Source organism: Camelus dromedarius, chromosome 19 (genome assembly GCF_036321535.1).
Source record: "Camelus dromedarius isolate mCamDro1 chromosome 19, mCamDro1.pat, whole genome shotgun sequence".
Classification (NCBI taxonomy): Eukaryota; Metazoa; Chordata; class Mammalia; order Artiodactyla; family Camelidae; genus Camelus; species Camelus dromedarius.
In genome coordinates, this window is record NC_087454.1 from 20,559,344 (window position 1) to 20,578,927 (window position 19,584).

The 19,584-nt window shown below is 45.8% G+C and overlaps 1 protein-coding gene and 1 pseudogene across 10 annotated transcripts in view; both read left to right on the plus strand.

The window, feature by feature from the left end:
* The window catches only part of LOC105090857 (butyrophilin subfamily 1 member A1), a 58,981-nt gene extending 46,609 nt beyond the window's left edge, over window positions 1-12,372 (plus strand). For 9 of the 10 annotated variants that reach the window (XM_064476344.1, XM_064476348.1, XM_064476345.1 and 6 more), the window contains one exon: window positions 55-4,177. In XM_064476344.1, the coding sequence (XP_064332414.1) occupies window positions 55-716 (662 nt within the window). In that variant the 3' untranslated portion in view covers window positions 717-4,177. Of the gene's footprint in view, window positions 1-54; window positions 4,178-10,240; window positions 10,346-12,149 lie in introns of those variants that run through there. The other variant, XM_064476351.1, reaches the window with a different exon arrangement.
* A 17-nt stretch (window positions 12,373-12,389) lies between these two features.
* LOC116147833 (butyrophilin-like protein 1) overlaps window positions 12,390-19,584 on the plus strand; it is a 140,367-nt pseudogene continuing 133,172 nt past the window's right edge.

A 19,584-nucleotide genomic window follows, 5' to 3' on the forward strand; every position in this document is an offset into this window, starting at 1 on the left:
GATCTTGTTATGGGGCAGGGGAAGGCCTTGTATGACAGGCAACTTTCTCTGCAGGTCCTGTCACTCTGGATCCAGGATCTGCCCATTCAGACCTTGTCATCTCTCATGAAATGAAAAGTGTGGCCTGGAAGGACTGCAATAATCCCTCATCAGACATCTGCAGCGTACTGGGCTTTGAGAGCATCGCAGCCGGGCGCTGGTACTGGGAGGTGGAGGTCAGGAATGGAGACAGAAGCGAGTGGGCTCTGGGAGTCTGTAGGGAAGGTGTGAACAGGAAAGGTTGGTACGTAGAATCACCAGATAGGGGGTTCTGGGTTTTGGGTCGATTTGGAAGTGGATACTGTGCCCGTACTAACCCTAAAACTGAGCTCTCCTGTAGGCAGGTTCCCCACAAGGTGGGGGTGTTCCTGGACCACGAGGAAGGGGATGTCTCCTTCTATAACATGACTGACGGCTCCCACATTTTCTCCTTCCCTCAGGCTTCCTTCTCTGGGGCCCTCTTTCCATACTTCATGTTTATATCAGGAGATGTGTCCATGACTGTCTGCTCCACGGCGGGTGGGTCTGAGGGGCTCCCTGTGCCCCTTAACAGTTCTTCTCTGGAGGAGCCTGTGAGCCTCCCAGAGGAGGGGTTCTGCTCAGGCTGTGGTGCTGATGCTCCCCCGGGGGTTCAGTCTCCATTACTCCCCTGCAGCCCTGGGGCTGCAACCCCATAGGGCCCCCTCACTGTCCCAGACCCCTCACTGTGGCCTTTCCTGGAGCTGGAGATCCCATGTGATTAAGGCCTCAGAGTGGACTGTTGATGGCTGGGAGTCTTGCCCACCTGCTCTGGAGACAGACTCCTGGGTGCATGGTTAGGAGAAGAGTCAGTTCATGCCATGTGCTCAAGTATCAGATTATAAAAGTTGACCCTTGGAGCTGGTTTGGGGATAGGGTGCATTTTATTTTGGGAAGTTTTTTTTTCTTTTGGTAATGAAAAATATTTCATGAGGTTTTTATACTGTTTGAATAGGATAGGTGATGAGAGTTTGAATTACTCTGCAGAATAAAGTGGTATTTCCTTTATCCAATTTGAGTTTGTGCAGAAGAACCCAGAGGCTGACAGTGGGTCCCTGCTCTATCTGAGAGATCTGCACTATCAAGCCAGAAAAGGTGACCATCGAAAAATTTCCAGGGAGTTGGGTGGCTCCTGAAAGTAGTGTGATATTTTTATTTTATGTATTTCATATTCTGAGATGGATAAAACACACCCATTTTCCTTTTTTTTTAAATTGACCTGTAGTCAGTTGACATCGTTGTGTCAATTTCTGGTGTATACAGCATGGTATTTCAGTCATACACATACATGCATATATTCCTTTTTATATTCTTTCTCACTATAGGCTACTACAAGTTATTGAATATAGTTTCCTGTGCTATACAGTATAAACTTGTTTATCTATTTTATACATAGAAGTTAGTATTTGAAAATCTCGAACTCCCAATTTATCCCTTGCCACCCCCTTTCCTCTGGTAACCGTAAGTTTGTTTTCTATACCTGTGAACCTGTTTCTGTTTTGAAAACAAGTTGATTTGAAACACACCGATTTTCCCAAACCTCAGTAAATTTCCATTACCTGTGAAAAACTTGTACTTTGTTTATTTAAAGAATTGAGGAGAAAGATGTGGGTTTTTAATTTTTGTCAATAGCAAGTGGAAAATAGAGAATTGCTGTGTGAATTAAGATATAAATGAAGAGAAAGCTTTCAGAGGCCGGGGGAATTGCAGAAAGGTTTGAGCACGAGCATGGAGCCAGCTATCAGCGTACTGTCTCTCAGGACTCCCGAGTCCAATGGTAAATGTTAATGGAAAACTACAGCAAAGAAAGAGAAGCAGGACTGTTGAGGACTGAGACCTTTGGGAATGGAGGTGTGGTCACTCAGCCAGGTGGAGAACTCTGAACCTGCTCTGGTTCTGGGTGAGAAGACACAGAAGGTGGGAAGTGGAAGAAGTGATGGGTCCCGATTCTGCCCTGTGACCAGTGACAGAAAGAGGACTCTACCAGCCTTGCATGTTTTCTCTTTCTTGTCATGTGTGAGTGCGTGTTGATTTGTGTTCATGTTCCAGTTTCTTCCTCTCCCTTCTTCTTTCCCTTATGCTTATATTCAAGTTGTTGGAGGTCATGTTTTTAATATAGTCTTTGGGGACCAGAATGATCCAAGGCATTGTGACTGTGTTTGAGGTATGGATAACCGAGCAGTGTTGGCTCCAATTTCTGCGACTGTCTGTCTCCTCATTTTGGGGAAAGGGTGAGAAATTCTGCATTTGTAAGTGGAGCTTACAAATGGGTGAGAAGGCAGAGTTGTGTTATTATGTGGAAGTTCAACTGTGTGTGTGGCAGCTGAGTGGCCAAAGTGTGGACTGTGCTCCTTATGAATTTGTTGCCTCTTGGTCCCCAATCTACCCTGTATTTCCCCTGCTTTGTGGTCCTGGAGCTGAACCCCATAAACATCTCCTCTCGCATGTGGCGCAGTGTCAGTAAGTGAAGGGGACACCGCGGACATAGCAGAGGGCAGGGCTTGTGTTGTCAGTCTGATGCTTTTCTTCTGGATCCTACGATGGGACAGCCAGTGGCCTGCACAAGGTCCAAGATCTCTCTTTTTTCGTGAACGTGTCTGGCATTGCAGCAGGCTGTTTTCCAGAGGCTTGCTTCCCGTGGAAACTTGCAGTCCTCCAGTGGGTGGTGTCCTGCCCAGCAGCCTTGGCTGGTGACACATTGTAGAACTTCTTCACTTTCCAGGGGGCTACAGTCCCCTTTTGCCCAACAAGCTCTGAATCCCAGATCCTCTCTAACGAGAGTTTTCTCCCAAATTTCTCCTTTGCTTGGGTGTCTGCCTCAGCCCTAGAGGGAACGTGTGCCCCCCATGTCTGCTATTTCTCTATTCCTTAGTGTGGTTTTTTTTTACCTCCTTTAATAGTTAACTACTTTTTCTAGTTAAGAATTTCTCATCTAATTTTCCCTGTTCAAATGACTTATGTGGTTTCTGTCTCCTGACTGGGCTCTGACTGACGTAAAATCTGAAGTGCAGTGTAGGTTGGAGCGGGGCCCTGCCCTGCCCCGCCCCCAGCGTGTGGAAGGAGTAGTGGAGGCACTGACAAACTCATTAAAGTGGTTCAGCCCAACAACAAAGTCACACAAATACATTGTTGGAGTGTTTGTGTGAAGTTTAAGTATTCTGTATGTTAATATATTTTGCATTATGCTTATCCCCACTTCCGTTTGTCTTGTACCTTTATGATAGTGTAGTACTTTTGGATGAGCTATGGGCATATTTCCTTCAAACTAGAGGAAAAAAAAAGAAAGGTACGCGTGTGATATGAATCATCCACACAAAAGAGGAATAATCTTTGTAAACAAGAGGACTAGTTGCCTGAGTAATTCCAGAAAGAATAGTAAGAAGTTCGACTATGAATTTTCTGCCAAGGGAAGAAAAAAGAACCGGGTAAAACAAGGCAGCGATGTAAATGGAAAACTATTTCACTCGACTCAGGACGTGTCAGCCTTGGTTTCAGTGTGAAAAGGGAGATGTTAACTTTTGTTTCTTATGAGACCTCTGTTCCATCTGAGTTGTTCAAGCACTGAGTATGATTTTCATGTTTAAAATGCATGTTTCATTTGTTGCAACCCTATTTATAATGTTATGTCCATTACTGTAAACTTTATACATTATATGCCTACTTTATGCATGGGGCTGTCCACCCCAGCCATGGAGCTGTACTTGAGGAGAAAGATAAAGGATTTTTAATAGTCATTTTGACCATACATAAGATTTGCCTTCCCAGGAACCACACTCTTTGTGTAAGATGGGGCTACATACCAGTGGCATTGCTGTGGAGAAACAGACTTATTTTTTACTTTGCCCTCACCCCTGAACTCTTTCTCTGGTTCATTGCTACTCATTCAGTTGATGCTCAGGCTCTCTCTCCAATTTAAATGGAATGTTTTCCATTAGTTGGTCTCACAGAATACTGTTCCTTAACTTTTGATTAGTTATTTCAATTTACAGTTACTCCTGATTATTTGATTGATGCTGAGGTCTCCTCCAAAATATAGGTCCCATAGGGGACATGCATCCCAAAGCCCAAGGTTACAATGGCTGTTACATTATGGTTACTTAATAAATATTTGTTGAATGAATTTAACTGCTCATGTTTCCCTCCTTGTGTTTGCTGCTAGAAGTTCAGGTCAATTTGTGTCTTATATATTTCTAATAATTGTAGATTTTCGATATATATTCTCTCTTGATTTTATTTTATATTTTCATTTTGCTTGATTTCATCTCTTCAGTTTATTTGTACTCATTTATTTATTTGGATGGAGGTACTGGGGATTGAACCCAGGACCTTGTGCATGTTAAGCATACATTCTACTACAGAGCTATTACCCCCACCCCTTCATTGTTGTTTTGATAGCATTTTTAAAGAGTTGTTCAAAATTGTTATTTAGAATAAGGTACCGTATAAATAAATATGCAGACATACAACCAGCCAAACATGAGTGAAATATCTCTTCTAGCTGAGGAATTGGACTTTCTTGATCAAAACCTTCTTCTCATTTTCTCCTTTTTGGCTCTGTAATGTCAAACCCTTCCACTCATCTGCCTCAATCATTTCTTTTTCTTGCAGACTCTCCTTGTACTGGCTTTTAAAATGTTGTTTCCTAGGATTTAGTCTTAGATTCTCTTCTCTTTTCCTCCTGGATGTTATTTCCCATCCATACTCTAGAAGTCAGCTCTCACCCACATACTCGTGACTTCCACAGCTACGTCTCCTGTTCAGTCCCTTTCTCGAACTACAGAACTCTGTTTTCATTAAATTTCTAGATACCTGATGCATCATGTGTCTATAAATACAAGATTTTGTTTTCAATTTCTATTAAAAGAGGAGGTAAGTTAATTGGTAAATAATTTCCAAATTACATTTTAAAATTTAACATCACTTCTCAAGATTACACATCATAATTAAGTGGGGTTCATCCCAGGGACCCAGGGGTGGTTCAACATATGCAAATCAATCAATGTAATACATCCCATCAACAAGAGAAAGGACAAAAACCAGACGATCATCTCAATAGATGCAGAAAAAGCATCTGATAAAATTCAACACCCATTTATGATAAAAACTCACCAAAGTGGGTACAGAGGGAACATATCTCAATATAATAAAAGCTATATATGACAAACCTACAGCCAGCATAGTACTCAACAGTGAAAAACTCAAAAGCTTCCCACTAAAATCTGGGACAAGACAAGGCTGCCACTCTCACCACTCCTATTCAACATAGTCTTGCAAGTCCTAGCCACAACAACCAGGCAGGAGAAATAAAAGGGACCCAAATTGGAAAAGAAGAGGTAAAAGTGACATGTTACTATATATAGAAAACCCTAAAAGGTCCACACCAAAACTACTGGAGCTGATTGAAGAATTCAGCAAGGTAGCAGGTTACAAGATAAACGTTCAAAAATCAGTTGCATTTCTATACACTAACGAATCAACAGAAAAAGAAAGTAAGGAAACAATCTCCTTTAAAATAGCACCCAAAGTAATAAAATACCTAGGAATAATTCTAACTAAGGAGGTGAAAGACTTATACATGGAAAACTATAAAACACTGATTAAGGAAATTAATGAAGACTTAAAAAATGGAAAGATATCCCGTGCTCCTGGATTGGAAGAATCCATATTGTTAAAATGATCACACTGCCCAAGGCAATCTACAGATTTAATGCAATCCCTATCAAATTACTCAGGACATATTTCACAGAACTAGAACAAATCATAATAAAATTTATATGGGACCATCAAAGACCTAGAATTGCCAAAGCATTACTGAAGAGAAAGAAAGAGACTGGAGGAATAACTCTCCCAGACTTCAGACAATACTACAGAGCTACAGTAATCAAAACAGCATGGTATTGGTACAAAAACAGACATATGGACCAATGGAACAGAACAGAGCGCCCAGAAATGAACCCACAAACTTTTGGTCAGCTAATCTTCGACAAAGGAGGCAAGAATATACAATGGAAGAAAGACAGTCTCTTCAACAAATGGTGTTGGGAAAACTGGACAGCAGCATGTAAATCATTGAAGCTAGAACACTCCCTTACACCACACACAAAAATAAACTCAGAATGGATTAAAGACTTAACCATAAGACAAGATACAATAAATCTCCTAGAAGAAAATACAGGCAAACATTATCTGACATACATCTCAAAAATGTTCTCCTAGGGCAGTCTACCCAAGCAAAAGAAATAAAAGCAAGAATAAACAAATGGGACCTAATTAACCTTACAAGCTTCTGCACAGCAAAGGAAACCGTAAGTAAAAAAAAAAGACAACCTACGGAATGAGAGAACATTTTTGCAAATGAAACCAACAAAGGCTTAATCTCCAGAATATATAAGTAGCTCATACGACTTAACAAGAAATGGGCCCATCCAGAAATGGGCAGAAGACCTAAACAAGCAATTCTCCAAGGAAGAAATACAAATGATCAATAGACACATGAAAAAATGTTCAATATCACTAATTATCAGAGAAATGCAAATCAAAACTACAATGAGGTATCACCTCACACCAGTCAGAATGGCCATGTTTCAAAATCCACAAATGACAAATGCTGGAGAGGCTGTGGAGAAAGGGGAGCCCTCCTACACTGCTGGTGGGAATGCAGTTTGGTGCAGCCACTGTGGAAAACAGTAAGGAGATTCTTCAAAAGACTAGGAATAGACTTACCGTATGACCCAGGAATCCTGCTCCTGGGCATATATCCAGAAGGAACCCTACTTCAAAATGACACCTGCACCCCAAGGTTCATAGCAGCACTATTTACAATAGCCAAGACATGGAAACAGCCTAAATGTCCATCAACAGATGAGTGGATAAAGAAAAAGTGGTGTTTTTATACAATGGAATACTATTCAGCCATAAAAACTGACAACATAACGCCATTTGCAGCAGCAACATGGATGTTCCTGGAGAATGTCATTCTAAGTGAAGTAAGCCAGAAAGAGAAAGAAAAATACCATATGAGATTGCTCATATGTGGAATCTAAAAAAAAAAACAAAACAAATACAAAACAGAAAAAGACTCATAGACATAGAATACAAACTTGTGGTTGCCAAGGGGGTGGGAGGTGGGAAGGGACAGACTGGGATTTCAAAATGTAGAATAGATTAACAAGATTATACTGTATGCACAGGGAAATATATACAAGATCTTATGGTAACTCACAGAGAAAAAAAGTGACAATAAATATATATATGTTCATGTATAACTGAAAAAGTGTGCTCTACACTGGAATTTGACACAACATTGTAAAATGGCTATAACTCAATAAAAATATTAAAAGAAAAGAAAAGAAAACAAACAAACAAAAATAAAATCACTTTCTCATACCACAAGTAATTAACACCTAGGTTGTTCAAAACATAACATGTTACTCCCTCTCCTGATTGCAGAATACTACTTTTTACCCCCGAATTCTCTCTTAATTCATGTTCTTACTAGCAACCCTGGTGTCTATGTCAGAAACCTGGGAGCCATCCTCATCCCGAATAGCTACAATCTTGAGAACAAAGAACAAAAATATGGGTATCACACTCTAATCTATATTTCAAAGCTTCAGGAATCAAAACAGTATAGTACTGGCACAAAAACAAACTCATAGATCAATGGAATGGAATAGAGAGCCCAGAAATGAACTGACCCTTATACGGGCAATTAATCTACAATAAGGGAGGCAAAATAGACAATGGGAAAAGACAGCCTCTTCAGTACATGGTGTTGGGAACACTGGACAGCTACACGCAAAAGAATCAAACTGGACTACTTTCTCACACCATATTAAAAAACTAAGCTTGAAGTGGATTAAGGACTTAAATTTAACACCCCAAACCATAAAACTCCTAGAAGAAAACATAGGCAGTGTGCTGTTTGACATTGATCTTGGTAATTTTTATTTGATATGTCTTCTCAGGCAAGAGAAACAAAAGCAGAAATAAACAAATGGGACTATATGAAACTAAAAAGCTGTTTCACAGCGAAGAAAACCATCAACAAAACGAGAAGACCACTTACTGAAAGAGAAAAGATAATTGCAAATTATATACCTGAGAAGGAGTTAATCTTCAAAATATACAAAGAAGTCATACAACTCAACATCAAAAAAACAAACAGCCCAAGTAAATATTGGGCAGAAGACTTTAATAGGTATTTTCCCAAAGAAGACAAAAGATGGCCCAGAGACACATGAAAAGATACTCAAAATCACTAATCATGAGGGAAATGCAAAGGAAAACCACAATGAGATATCACCTTACATCTGTTAGAATGGCTATTATCAAACGTATAACAAATAAGAAATATTTGCAAGGATATGGAAAAAGTGAACCCCTGTACACTGTTGTTGGGAATGTAAATTGGTGCATCCATTATAGAAAATGGTATGGAAGTTCCTCGAAAAATTCAAATTAAGACTTCCATATGATCTAGCACTTCCAATCCTGGGTATGTATCCAAAGAAAACAAAAACACTAATTCAAAAACACAGATGCACCTGTATGTTCACTGCAGCATTATTTACAATAGCCAAGATATGGAAGCAACCTAAGCGTTCACCGATAGACAAATTGATAAAGAAGATGTGATATATATATAAAATATATAAAATGGAATATTACTTAGCTGTAAAGGAGAATGAAATCTTGCTATTTATGACAACACGGATAGACCTAGAGGGTGTTATGCTAAGTCAGAGAAAGACACATACTGAATGATTTCACTTATATGTGGGATCCTAAAAAACATGAATGAACATAAAACAGAAACAGAGCATAAGTTACAGAGGACAAATAGATGGTAGCTAGAGTGGAGTAGGGGAGGAGATAAATAGATGAGAGAGATGAAGAGGTACTAACTTCCAGTTACAAAATAAACGAGTGATAGGTATGAAATATACAGTGTGGAGAATAAAGTTAATAATAAAGTAATATATTTCTTTGGTGACAGGTGGTAACTAGACTCATTGTGGTGATCATTTTCAAATGGGTAGATGTATCCAATCACTATGTTGTGCACCAGAACTAACATAGTGTTGCAGCTCAATTATGACTTCAGAAACAAAGAAATAAACAAAACCCAACAAACTCATAGAAAAAAATTTTAGTTTTTAGGTTACTCTACTGTGGAGAATGAAGATACAGGCAGACCCACAGGAGACTAAGTCATTCAGATGAAAACTCTAGGAATCCTGTTCTCAGGCAAGGGTGGAATGGAGGGCTTGTGGATAGGAGACAGAACTAACAGGACTCGGTACTGGTGGAATGCACGTGGTCCTGAGAAAGGAATCTGGGATACTTCCCAGTTACTCTGCAGGGGGATGTGGTACTGAGACCGGGAGTTCAGGAAAAGGAGCGCAATTTTTTGCAGCTTAGGCTAAATCAGTTTATGAGTCAAAACCTTTGCAAGGCTGGTTGTCAAGTTGTATTAATGGGCCTAAGCCATGGGTGGAGGATATAGCTCAGGCAGAGGTTTCACTGTCTGTTGATCTTTTCTTCTGCTTGATCTGGTCTGTTGAACCCTTCTAATGAACTTTTCAGCTTGATTATTGTGTTCTCCAGCTTGTTAATTCAGTTTAGTATTTTGAAATATTTCTACCTCTTGGCTGAAATTCTCACTTTATTCGTGCATTGACCTGGGTGAGCTTCTTAGTCACCTATTATGTTTGTTTGTTTTTGGGTGAATGGAGGCTATTTATTAAACACAAATTATATTCAAAGGGAGCGCTGTGTAAGGGTTTGTGGAATATTTCCAAAATAATGACCATATATGATTTAAGCCATGCATTTATTACAAATAGCAGGATGGCTGTTAAGGAAAATACACGTCAGCTATTTTGAATTCTCTGTCAGGTAAATTACATAGCTTCATTTCATTAGGGCCACTTTCTAAAGATTTATTTTGCTCCTTTGTTTGGAACATCTTTGGCTGATTCTTTATTTTCCTTGACTCTATGTTGGTGTCTGTGCATTAGACAGAGGATGAGGGGAAACAGTGAAGAAGGAGGGTTGTGAGGGGAAAGAAAGTATGAGAGGTTTGGGGAGTAGAAAAATTACTGGCGAGAGAGTGATGTGCAGAGACGGGAGGTGTTGGGCACGGTGTGGGATACTTACAGCTGAGATTATGATGTTACAGGTCCAGGTAATGACAAGACCAAGGTATGGCTGCGGCGCAAGAGGAGCGGTGCAGGGAGGACATTGTCATCGGATGAGGCGATCAAGGTCAGGGTGTGACGGAGTGGTGAGTGGATTGCCTTGGCTGATAGAGGACGCACCAAGAATGATAGTAGCAGTGAACTGTTCCATGGCCGGAGGGGAGGGGTGGTGGGAAGGCTGCTGAACACTGGCACCTGGAGAAGCTGAGGGGGGTGTAGGATGGCTGCGTGCACGTCGGAGTGGCTGAGGCCTGCGGTCCCCTCCACCACCAGGTAGAGTCTTCAGCATCATCCCCCACCTTCCTGGGACTCAGCCTTTAACACCTCCCTCTACCTTTGAACCTCTGATTCCAGCTCTCCGGAGCCCTTGCCTTCTCAGCAAGGAAGACGCCTCCTCAGAGAGGTCAGGCTCTGACCTGCCATTTTCAGTTTTGTTCCAGGGAATTCAGAGTTTCCCCGGGCACCAAAGCTGAAATCGGGGGCACTCCTCCAGGAGCTCTGCCCACGTCTCCCTGAGGTGTGACTTCTCTTCAGTACCTGAGGGTTGTCTTGTTTTGTGATTTTTCTCCACTTCACCTCGTGTCCTGTCAGGTGGCCAGGCTGTGAGGCTGCCTGGGGCAGGAGACTTTGTCTTCTACAAATGCTTGCAGCTGTCAATAAATGCGCACTGAGCCAGTGAGTGTAGGGAGTGTGTCCTGTAACCTTTCAGCAGGGATGCCAGGAGAGGTGGAAGGGGAGGGGGCAGGTGGAGGAGGAAAGCTGTTGTTTTGGGGGAAATGGCAGAGCAGACTGGGTCTTTTGCAAAGTCAGGAAGTGTGTGTGTGTGTGTGTGTGTGTGTGTTTGGGTGGGGGTGGGGGTGGGGGTGGGGGTAGGAGTGGGAGGGGTCCATCCTTACCTTCCCAGGCTTCAGGGGAACAGTGAGTTTGGGGAGCATTATGGGACAGACCAATGAGTGGGGATTTGGTTGGACAGAGATGCTGATGTCCGAATATTCTTCTAAGCAAACAGTTTTATCCTTAAAATGAATATTATTGTATTAAAATAAATAAAATAAAAGTAATAAAGAAAAAGAATAAGAGCTAACTCTTCAGGAAGTCCAGATGCCCTTCACAGGGGGTGTACAGCTCAGTGGTGGAGCCTGTGTTTAGCAGGCATGCGGCCCTGGGTTCAATCCCCAGTACCTCCATTAAAAATAAATAAATAAAAAAAACCTAACTGCCCCGCCCCCCCAAACAAAAGAGCAAACAAAGAAACAAAAAATGTAAGGACTTCAGTTAAGCCCCGGGACACTGCGGGTGTCCCTTTTCTGTCCTAACTAGACTTCAGCAGGTCAGGGTCTCCTCATGCACTTTGCTGTTCTTTAACTTCATAGACCAGGAATCCTGCAGCGTGCAGGATTTGTGTGCGGTTTCCTGTGCTCCTGTCCACTTTTCCAAGATTCCGTGTCTGCGTCTCCATTCCTCCCTCAGTGTCCTCCCCAGGGAAGCGCTCTTTCAGTTCACCGCGCCGACCACTAGAGGGCGGCAGAATCCGATGGAACGTGGGCTGACCCCGCAGAGCAGCCACTCTGGGGGCCCCTGGGTTACTCCTCCCACCCAGGGAGCTTCTGGGCTGCGTCCCAGGCAGCTGCTGCAGGGTGGTCCTGCTGTTTCCCCCTCTGAGACCTGCTGCTTTGGAGAGGATTTCCGGAGTGAAAGTTTAGAGACAGGGTCTCTGAACTCTCTAGATCACGCACTCCGTTCAATAATGTATTTGAACGTGCAGCTATCTTATACGCACAAATGTTACACATATTATAAAAACATACAGACAATATCTTAAAAGAAATAACATTAAAGCATTTATCATAGAACTTCTAATATTTTTTCTGCCTCCCTTCTTGCCCCCAGATCCCTGGAGCACCCCTGGGGCTGGTCATCCCTCTCTGGTCCCCTGTTCAGAGGTCAGCTGAGCTTGGAAGGGCCTGGCTCCTGTGGGTTTGACACACGAAGCCATGACCCTGGGCCTCCGTCTCCCAGCTGTAACATGAAGAAAGGAAGACTTTCCTCAAGGAGCGTAGTACAACATTCACTGAAATCAAGGATGTAATGCTGAGAGTGAAACGGCACTGGGAGCAGGTGGGCTTGAGTATTTGGTGACGGTCTGCAGAGGGCAGGGGCCCGGCCTCAGGGCTTCAGCCTACAGGTCAGTCTGAGGAGACCAGTCTCCCTGACATGAAGGAACAGGGTGTCGGGCATCCTGGGGAGCTTAGAATCAGCTTCTCAGGCTTGGTCAGGTCCTCTCTTGCCTTTACTGCCCCAGGCTGCTCTCCTCTGATTCTCAGAGGCCAAAGTGCCAGGCCTGCGGGCCTTTCCCATGACTTGGCATTGAACTCCCTCCTGTCAGGAGTTGTCTGTTTTAGCCTTGACCCCGGGTGAGCCTGACCCATGTGGGTCTGGGAGAGTGAGTCAAGTCTTCCCAGGTTGCTGACTGGGTCACCCACGTGGGGCAGTAGAAACACTCACACCGCAACTCACACACTGACATGTCAGTGTCTGGGGAACGTGCTTGAGACACCCTGGGCAGATATGCCCATTCTGGTGTCCTGTCTCAGGTACGTCAGTGCCGAGGGCCAGGAGGATCCTACCCCTTCCTTTTTCCCTCTTCCTCCCTCCCACCTTCCTTCCGTCCCTGCCTCCTTTGCTTCCCTCCTTCCTGCTCTTTCTTTTCTTACACTATCTTTCTGTCTGTCTGCTTCCTTTCCTTTTAATTTCCTGTTTCTGTTTTGCTTAATAGTGCAATAAAATTTATTACATGTTTGCATTCCCCCCAGTCTCACTCATTTTCATTTATACCCCTCAGGGCTTGGTGGGAGTGCTGCCCCCTCATGTGCCCTGGAACCTCAGACTGTGGAAGCAGAGTGGATTGCCTACTCAGAGGAGATCGGGTAGGTGCTGTGGGCCTGGTGGGCCGGGGCAGCGTCGATTCCTGGGAGCGGGAGAGCGGCCTTAGGGCGTCCCTGAGCCATGTTTGTTTGGATATTTCAGTTTGGAGATGACAGCCTATTCTCTGCCCTCACTAGAGGGGCAGAAGTCCAGGTTCAGAGGATGGTCCTGTCCCCAGCTGTGCCTTTGGGGACTCTGCTCAGCAGCTCCCTGGGTAGAGTTCCCCACCATCCAGGGTCATTATGGTTAGAGAAGGAAGGAAAAATTTTAAAGTTGAAGCCATTGCCTCCTATATGAGCATGCATGTATCTGTCCTTTTATTTTTCAGAAAAAGAGCAGGCAGAAACAGTTGTTTAAACTTTCCCTGCAGTGTAAATTAACCCTGTGAACCCTTCAACTTAAGTGTCTTTTAAAACAAGGTTTATCAGATTGTGTGTTTCTAAAAAAGGGAGATTATTCCTTCCCATCCAGTACATTTGAAAAATCACAATTTATGTCACCATTGTTTTATGGCTCAGGTATTTATCTGAAACTGTTTTGAAAGTACTTGAAACAAGCAAAAGATAAGAGGTATTATATCTCTGTTAGTAAAATATTAACCCCATTACCATTAGGAAAATCTATATTTTGAGAAAGAAAAGTCATCTGTGGCTAGTGAGCAGTCTTTGTTGGTAAAGGAGCCGGAACATGACCCTGATGCCTGGCAGAGGGCGGCGAAGTTTGCTGGTTTTGTCCCTCTTGCGGTTGTTCAAGTGTCCTTCCCGGTGCTTGGGGATAAACCTTCCCTGTACTTTGTCATTTCCACCCCCTCTCCCTCCCCGTATGGAATCCAAGGGCTGGCATTCAGGCCGAGATAAGCTTTCTGGCCAGATCACCTCGGGGCATTTCAGAGTCCAGGGTCCGCTTTCTGCCTGTCCTTCGGGTGGAGTTGTGTGGCGCTGGGCGTGGGCAGGGGGCAGTCTCCCTGCAGCTCGAGCCCCTCCCTCCTCTTCAAAGCTAGTGGACTGAGTGTACTCAGTGTGTGGTTGTGAATCTGTGAGACGTGGTTTCCTCTACTGCACAATGAGGATAATAATGACAAGCACTGGGCAGAAGGCAGGTGGAGTGGGAGAGACACGAGCCAAAGTCACTTAACCCATGACCCCCGGGCACAGGGCAGGCTGGAGGGAGCATGCAAGGTGGAGGAACCTGACGTTTCCCACTGAGGGATGTAGTCAGTGATGCATTTGTGTTTGGGGTAGATGGGAAGATGGAGGGGGGCTGTGGCATCCAACCAGGGCTGACTCCATTAGCTCAGAGGTAACAGTCTTCATGTTTCTCAGTTTTCTTTGTGTTTTCTCAGGCCTAGAATATTTTCTGAAAGTGGATGAGGCTGAGTAGCTCATGTGCTGTGGAAGGGACTCCTGCAAACGAGGACAACTTAGGTTTATCGAGTGTCTTCTACGTGCTGGACCCGTGAACAGCACACACCGTGCCTCCTCTCCTGGATTCCAGTCATTCCCCAGACGGACACAGGTGAGGGCTGTGGAGGAGACAGGGTGCCAGCAAAACCGCAGCAAGCACGTGTGTGGGGCACATAATGGGGATCAGGAGGTCAGCAAATTCCCTGAGCAAGGTCGTCTGAGCCAGGCGAGAAATGAGAGGAGCGTGGAAGTAGCTGCTGGCCATCGACATGAATTTGTGAAGTCTCTGGAACTTTCCGGTAGGTTGGAAGTAGACTGGGTGGGAGAGGAGAGTGTCAAAAGAGTGCCCCTTTGATTCTGTTGGAGAAAACTGGGTGACCACAGGTGGCCTTCACCGAGGTGAGGAACCTGCGGGAAGGGAGGGGCTGGAGGAAGGCCCGGTCTCCTTGGTTTTCCTTTGGAGACCACAGAACCGGGCCTTTCCTGGTGTCCACTGGGGCCTGGCAGGGGTGGGGGGTGGGGGGCGGTCCTGAGTGGCTGTACCAAGCCTTGGGTGATATTAAAATCTTAACAAGCCTTAGGGCACTGTCCCATTGGTCTGGGCAGGCCCAGTGTCCTGGAGCGGGTCCTGGAACCTCCTGATGCCTGGGGTTAACCCCTTGAAGGAAAAGGAAATGAACTAACTTCCCTGATGCTAAAACTGTTTGCTGACTCTTTGTAAGGCATCCTGCAGTTTGCTTTCCTCCCTTACTGCTTTTGTGCTGCTGAGTCCCCCTGGGGCTTCTCCCTCACACTCTTTACAACAGCTTCAGCCCAGGGGCTGTGCTCCAGGAAGAGGGCAATGGGCCCATAGTCTCAGAAGAATGACCAGACCCTCTGCAGTTCCTCCAAGACAGGACGGTTCATGGAGGTTGAGGGGAATGTAGCAGCACCCTGTAAAGCGCCCTGATTGCTATCACCTTTTCTGTTCCATCCAGTTTTTTCCAATAAAACCTCAAGACCCCAACTCTGAGATGGATTCACAGTGTCTAAGGCATGAGCCTGCCGTGGCTCCCTTTGCCTGGGAAAGCAATGAAGCTGTTCTTTTCTGTCTTTCCCAAACTCTGCCTCTGAGTGTCAATCCGTTTTCGGGGCACAGAGGCCAGTTTGGGGCAGGACCCTCAGTTGCCAGGTTGAGGGGAGCTCCTGGGTCATCGGTTGGGGAAGAAAAGAAACAGCCACATGGGGCTGTGTTTGTGTGCAATTTACCAGCAGACATGGAATCATCTCAGTAGTGAGCGGCTGGTCCGGACAGAGCCAGGCACGGGGCTGGGTACGGTCCTGGCTGTGCCACACACAGTGCCCTCCTCTGAGGTTAGAAGCCAGCCGTCCAGGAGGGCAGCACGTGCTCACACTGCGGTTGTTGAGTCTGTGCCTGTCTGTCCCCCTCAGCGTTGTTTCAGGGCACCTGGACCTCCTCTCCGTTTGCTGCTCTGATCATGCTGTTTCCGTCTTGATAGCTGGGGTGACCGTCCAGAGGGCAGGGCAGAGTCTGCGGGGAATGCTTTTTGCAAGTTTCACTTTCAAATAGTGGAAGGAGTCAGAGAAGGGCGGACTCCACTGTCCGGGATCGTTCTGACGGGGTCCCCGTGGGCTGGTCTCTGCAGGTACCCGTCAACCTGGGCCAGACTTGGCTTCTTGTCCCCTCTCCTGGGAGTCCCTCACCTCTCAGACTCCGATTTGGACCTGGAGTTAGGATCTGGGGCTCTGAGCCACTAAGTGGAGGTGCAAACTGTGCGGGCAGATTTGGGATCTCCTGGGGTCCCTGAATCTTCTAATGCTCCTGAGATAAGGGACGCTTCAGAAGTCCCAGCCTTTCTAAGCTGGTAAGTTGGTTTTGAAGTCCCTTGTGAGCCAAGAAGAGGAAGCAGGGAGCAGCTGGCTGTGAGGAGGAGGCTGAGCACATGGTGGGCCTGGGGGCAGGTTCTGGGTGGTGCTGGATGATGGTGTGGCCTCAGGATGACCCAGGACAGCCACAGTGAGGGTTGCACCTTCATTCATTTAATTCAATGTTGTATCTGTAGCACTTCCTAGGACCGGGTCCTGTTCTAATTACATGTAGTGACAACAATATAAATTCATGTGATTCTCATTAAAAGCTTGGGATGGAGATGCTGTTAATATGTCCATTTTGTAGTTGGGGAAACATGCAGAGAAAGTCAAGAAACTTGAGTGAGGTCGTCACAGAGAGTGGCCCAGCCTTGGAGGGAACCCAGTACTCAGGCCTCAGAATCTGTCTGCCCAGGACCCTAAGTTGCCTCCTCCCCAACCCTGAGCAATAAGTCATCTGGGGGTCTCTTCTGTGACCAGGACTGATTGTACCTCCTGCGCTGCTGTGTTTCCACTGGGTCTTTTACGCTGATGCAGAAATCTTCTTGAAAGATATTGAGGATGGGAGGAGGGTACAGCTCAGTGGTAGAGTGCGTGCCCAGCATGCATGAGGTCCTGGGCTCAACCCCTGGTCCTCTGTCAAAAATAATTAAAAAGTAAATGAATAAATGAACTGAATTACCTTCTCCCCCACCAGTAAGTAGATAAAATAAATAATTATAAAGAGAGAAATGTAAAAAAAAAGAGATTGAGAATAAGGATTAACTTGTTAGTGGGACTGACTGGGCACCTGGGTGCAGGACCATGTCTTTGGTCCCTCGCAGGAAAGGGCCAAGTGGACTGAAATTCAGGTGAACTAAACAAGGAACAAAGGCAGCACTGGGTGCCTGTGACGGGACCCATTGTCTCCTTGAGGAGGAGACACACTCCGAGGACTCTCGGTAATTCCTGGTCCCAGGTCAGCCGCCGACAGGAGCTGGCATGTCCTCCGTGGTGAGGGGCCTGCGTCCGGGCCCTCTGTCCTGGGGCAGCACTGGTGGCTGTGAATAATGGAGAGACAGAGGCCGGTCTCTGCCCCGGGGCCCCCGGTGCTGAGAAAGGAAGTGCCTGGCTTTCTGGGCAGAGTGGGCTGTGCTGCAGGTGCCATTGGGGTGGGCAGGAAAGGGGTGTTTTTTCCCAAGCCGACCTAACGGTTGTCTAGCACCACAGAGGCCTTTTAAAGGGCTGGGAGGAGCCCAGGCCCAGTGTTTTCCTGGAGTCCGGGTTGTGGGGGTCCCGCCAGCTCATCAGCATAAGGATCAGGAAGGGAAGGCCCCTCTCCTCCTGGGACTGTTGCCAGCCCTCCCCCTGCCCTCCCCCTGGGCCCCCGGGCTCTGGGCTGGCCCTGCCTGCTGCCCTGTCTCTCTCCCCAGCCCCGAGGAAATGGAGGATTTCTGCAGCCGCTCTGTGCTCTGCCATCTCACCTGCCTGCTCCTCCTCGTCCAGCTGCCCACTGCGGGGTCCGTAGGTGAGTGTCCCCATCCCTCTTCCGGGGCCCTCTTGGGTGGATGGGAGCCACCCAGCAGCTGGGCAGGTTTGTCCATCAGGAGTGGGTGGCTATTTGAAGAGTCCCTTCTCTGGAAAGATTATGCTCCCATAGCCGGTAATTGTAATTATATATTTAAGAACAATCTAAACCATAAAATAAGGGTAAGGGACTTTGATAATTGCCCAGTGAGGAGTTTATGATGTTTTCAAAAGTCAACTATCAAAAAATGTGACAATTCCTTTCCATTCCTTTATTGTTTCCTGGCTTCATTTTATTAAGCACTTACTCCTTCACTCCTTCATGCCATTCCACATACATTTATAGGGTGTGGACTTTGCATTAGGTGCTATATTTGAACAAAACAGGCACATTTCTATTTTTATGGAGACTACAGTAGAGCAGGAAGCAATGAATAATAAAAGAAGGAAACAAGTGTAATCTCCATTTTGTTACAAGAGATGAGAGGAGGGGCAGTGAAGTAGCCCCCGGTGGGGCGGGCAGGGGTGTGGGAGGTGGGAAGCGGGCCGGCAGCAGTTTTCAGTGAACACAGTGACTTGGGGAAAAAGACTTGGAGGAGATGGGGGTGAGACTGTGAGGATCCCCTTACGTGGATGGTTTCTGGAGGAGAGAAGAGTCAGTGCAAAGCTGCCTGAGTTTCTGGGATGTTGAAGGCCTGTGGAGGCTAGTGTTGGCTGGAGCTGAGTGAGCGAGAGGGAGAGAAGCAGAGCCGAGGGTCAGAGAGGCCCTGGGCGGCGTCCCTCTGGCCTGTGTTTCACTGGGGTATCTGAGGAGCCATTGTTAGGCTGTGAGCTGAGTAGGGACGTGAGTTACAGTGAAAAGAGCTGCGGATGTGGGAGTGGGGAGAGGAAGACACGGGGAGACGCAGTCTGCTGTCATCCTCCAGGGGAGAGATCATGGTGACTCAGGCCAAGTTTGAGCGGCTCAGGAGGTGAGAAGTCAGTCTTTGTTTTGTTTTTTTGTGACGGTTCCGTGTATAGGCAGGAGGTAATTAGGTTCATTTCTTTATTTTAATGGAGGTACTGGGGATTGAACCCAGGACCTCGAGCATGCCAAGCATGCACTCTGCCACTGAGCTGTACCCTCCTCCCTGAGAAGTGTTTCTTTGGACGTCCAGCGGGGCTCTCCTGAAGAAGAGTCGTGTCATGGTCCATCCTCCAGGTCTCAAAAGGCCAGTGGCTCTGAGAAGATATCAGTGGGGTGAATACTTTTTTTTTTTTTTAACAAGCTGAGATATGAGTTCCTGTGGGTGATGAGAGTGAGGGCAGGTTTTAATGGAAATAGCACTGGTTTTGCTTTTTGGTGCATGTATGATTCTGCCGAGGAGAAAGACATGAACAGAAGTAGTAAAGTTTTAGGGGTGGCAGTGGAGACGTTCCTGGGTGTGGCTGAAGGATCTGGGAGGTATGACCTAGTCGCAGGTGTGCTCTTTGCTCAGGGCTCTATGTTATCGAAGTATCTGCGTCTGGGCGGTTCTTTAGAAATGCACATGCTGGTGCCCAGCCCAGACCTGCTGGTTGAGAAGCTCCGGGGACAGGGCCCAGCAGTGTGTGATTTATAAGCCCTCTTGCTGTTTCCACTG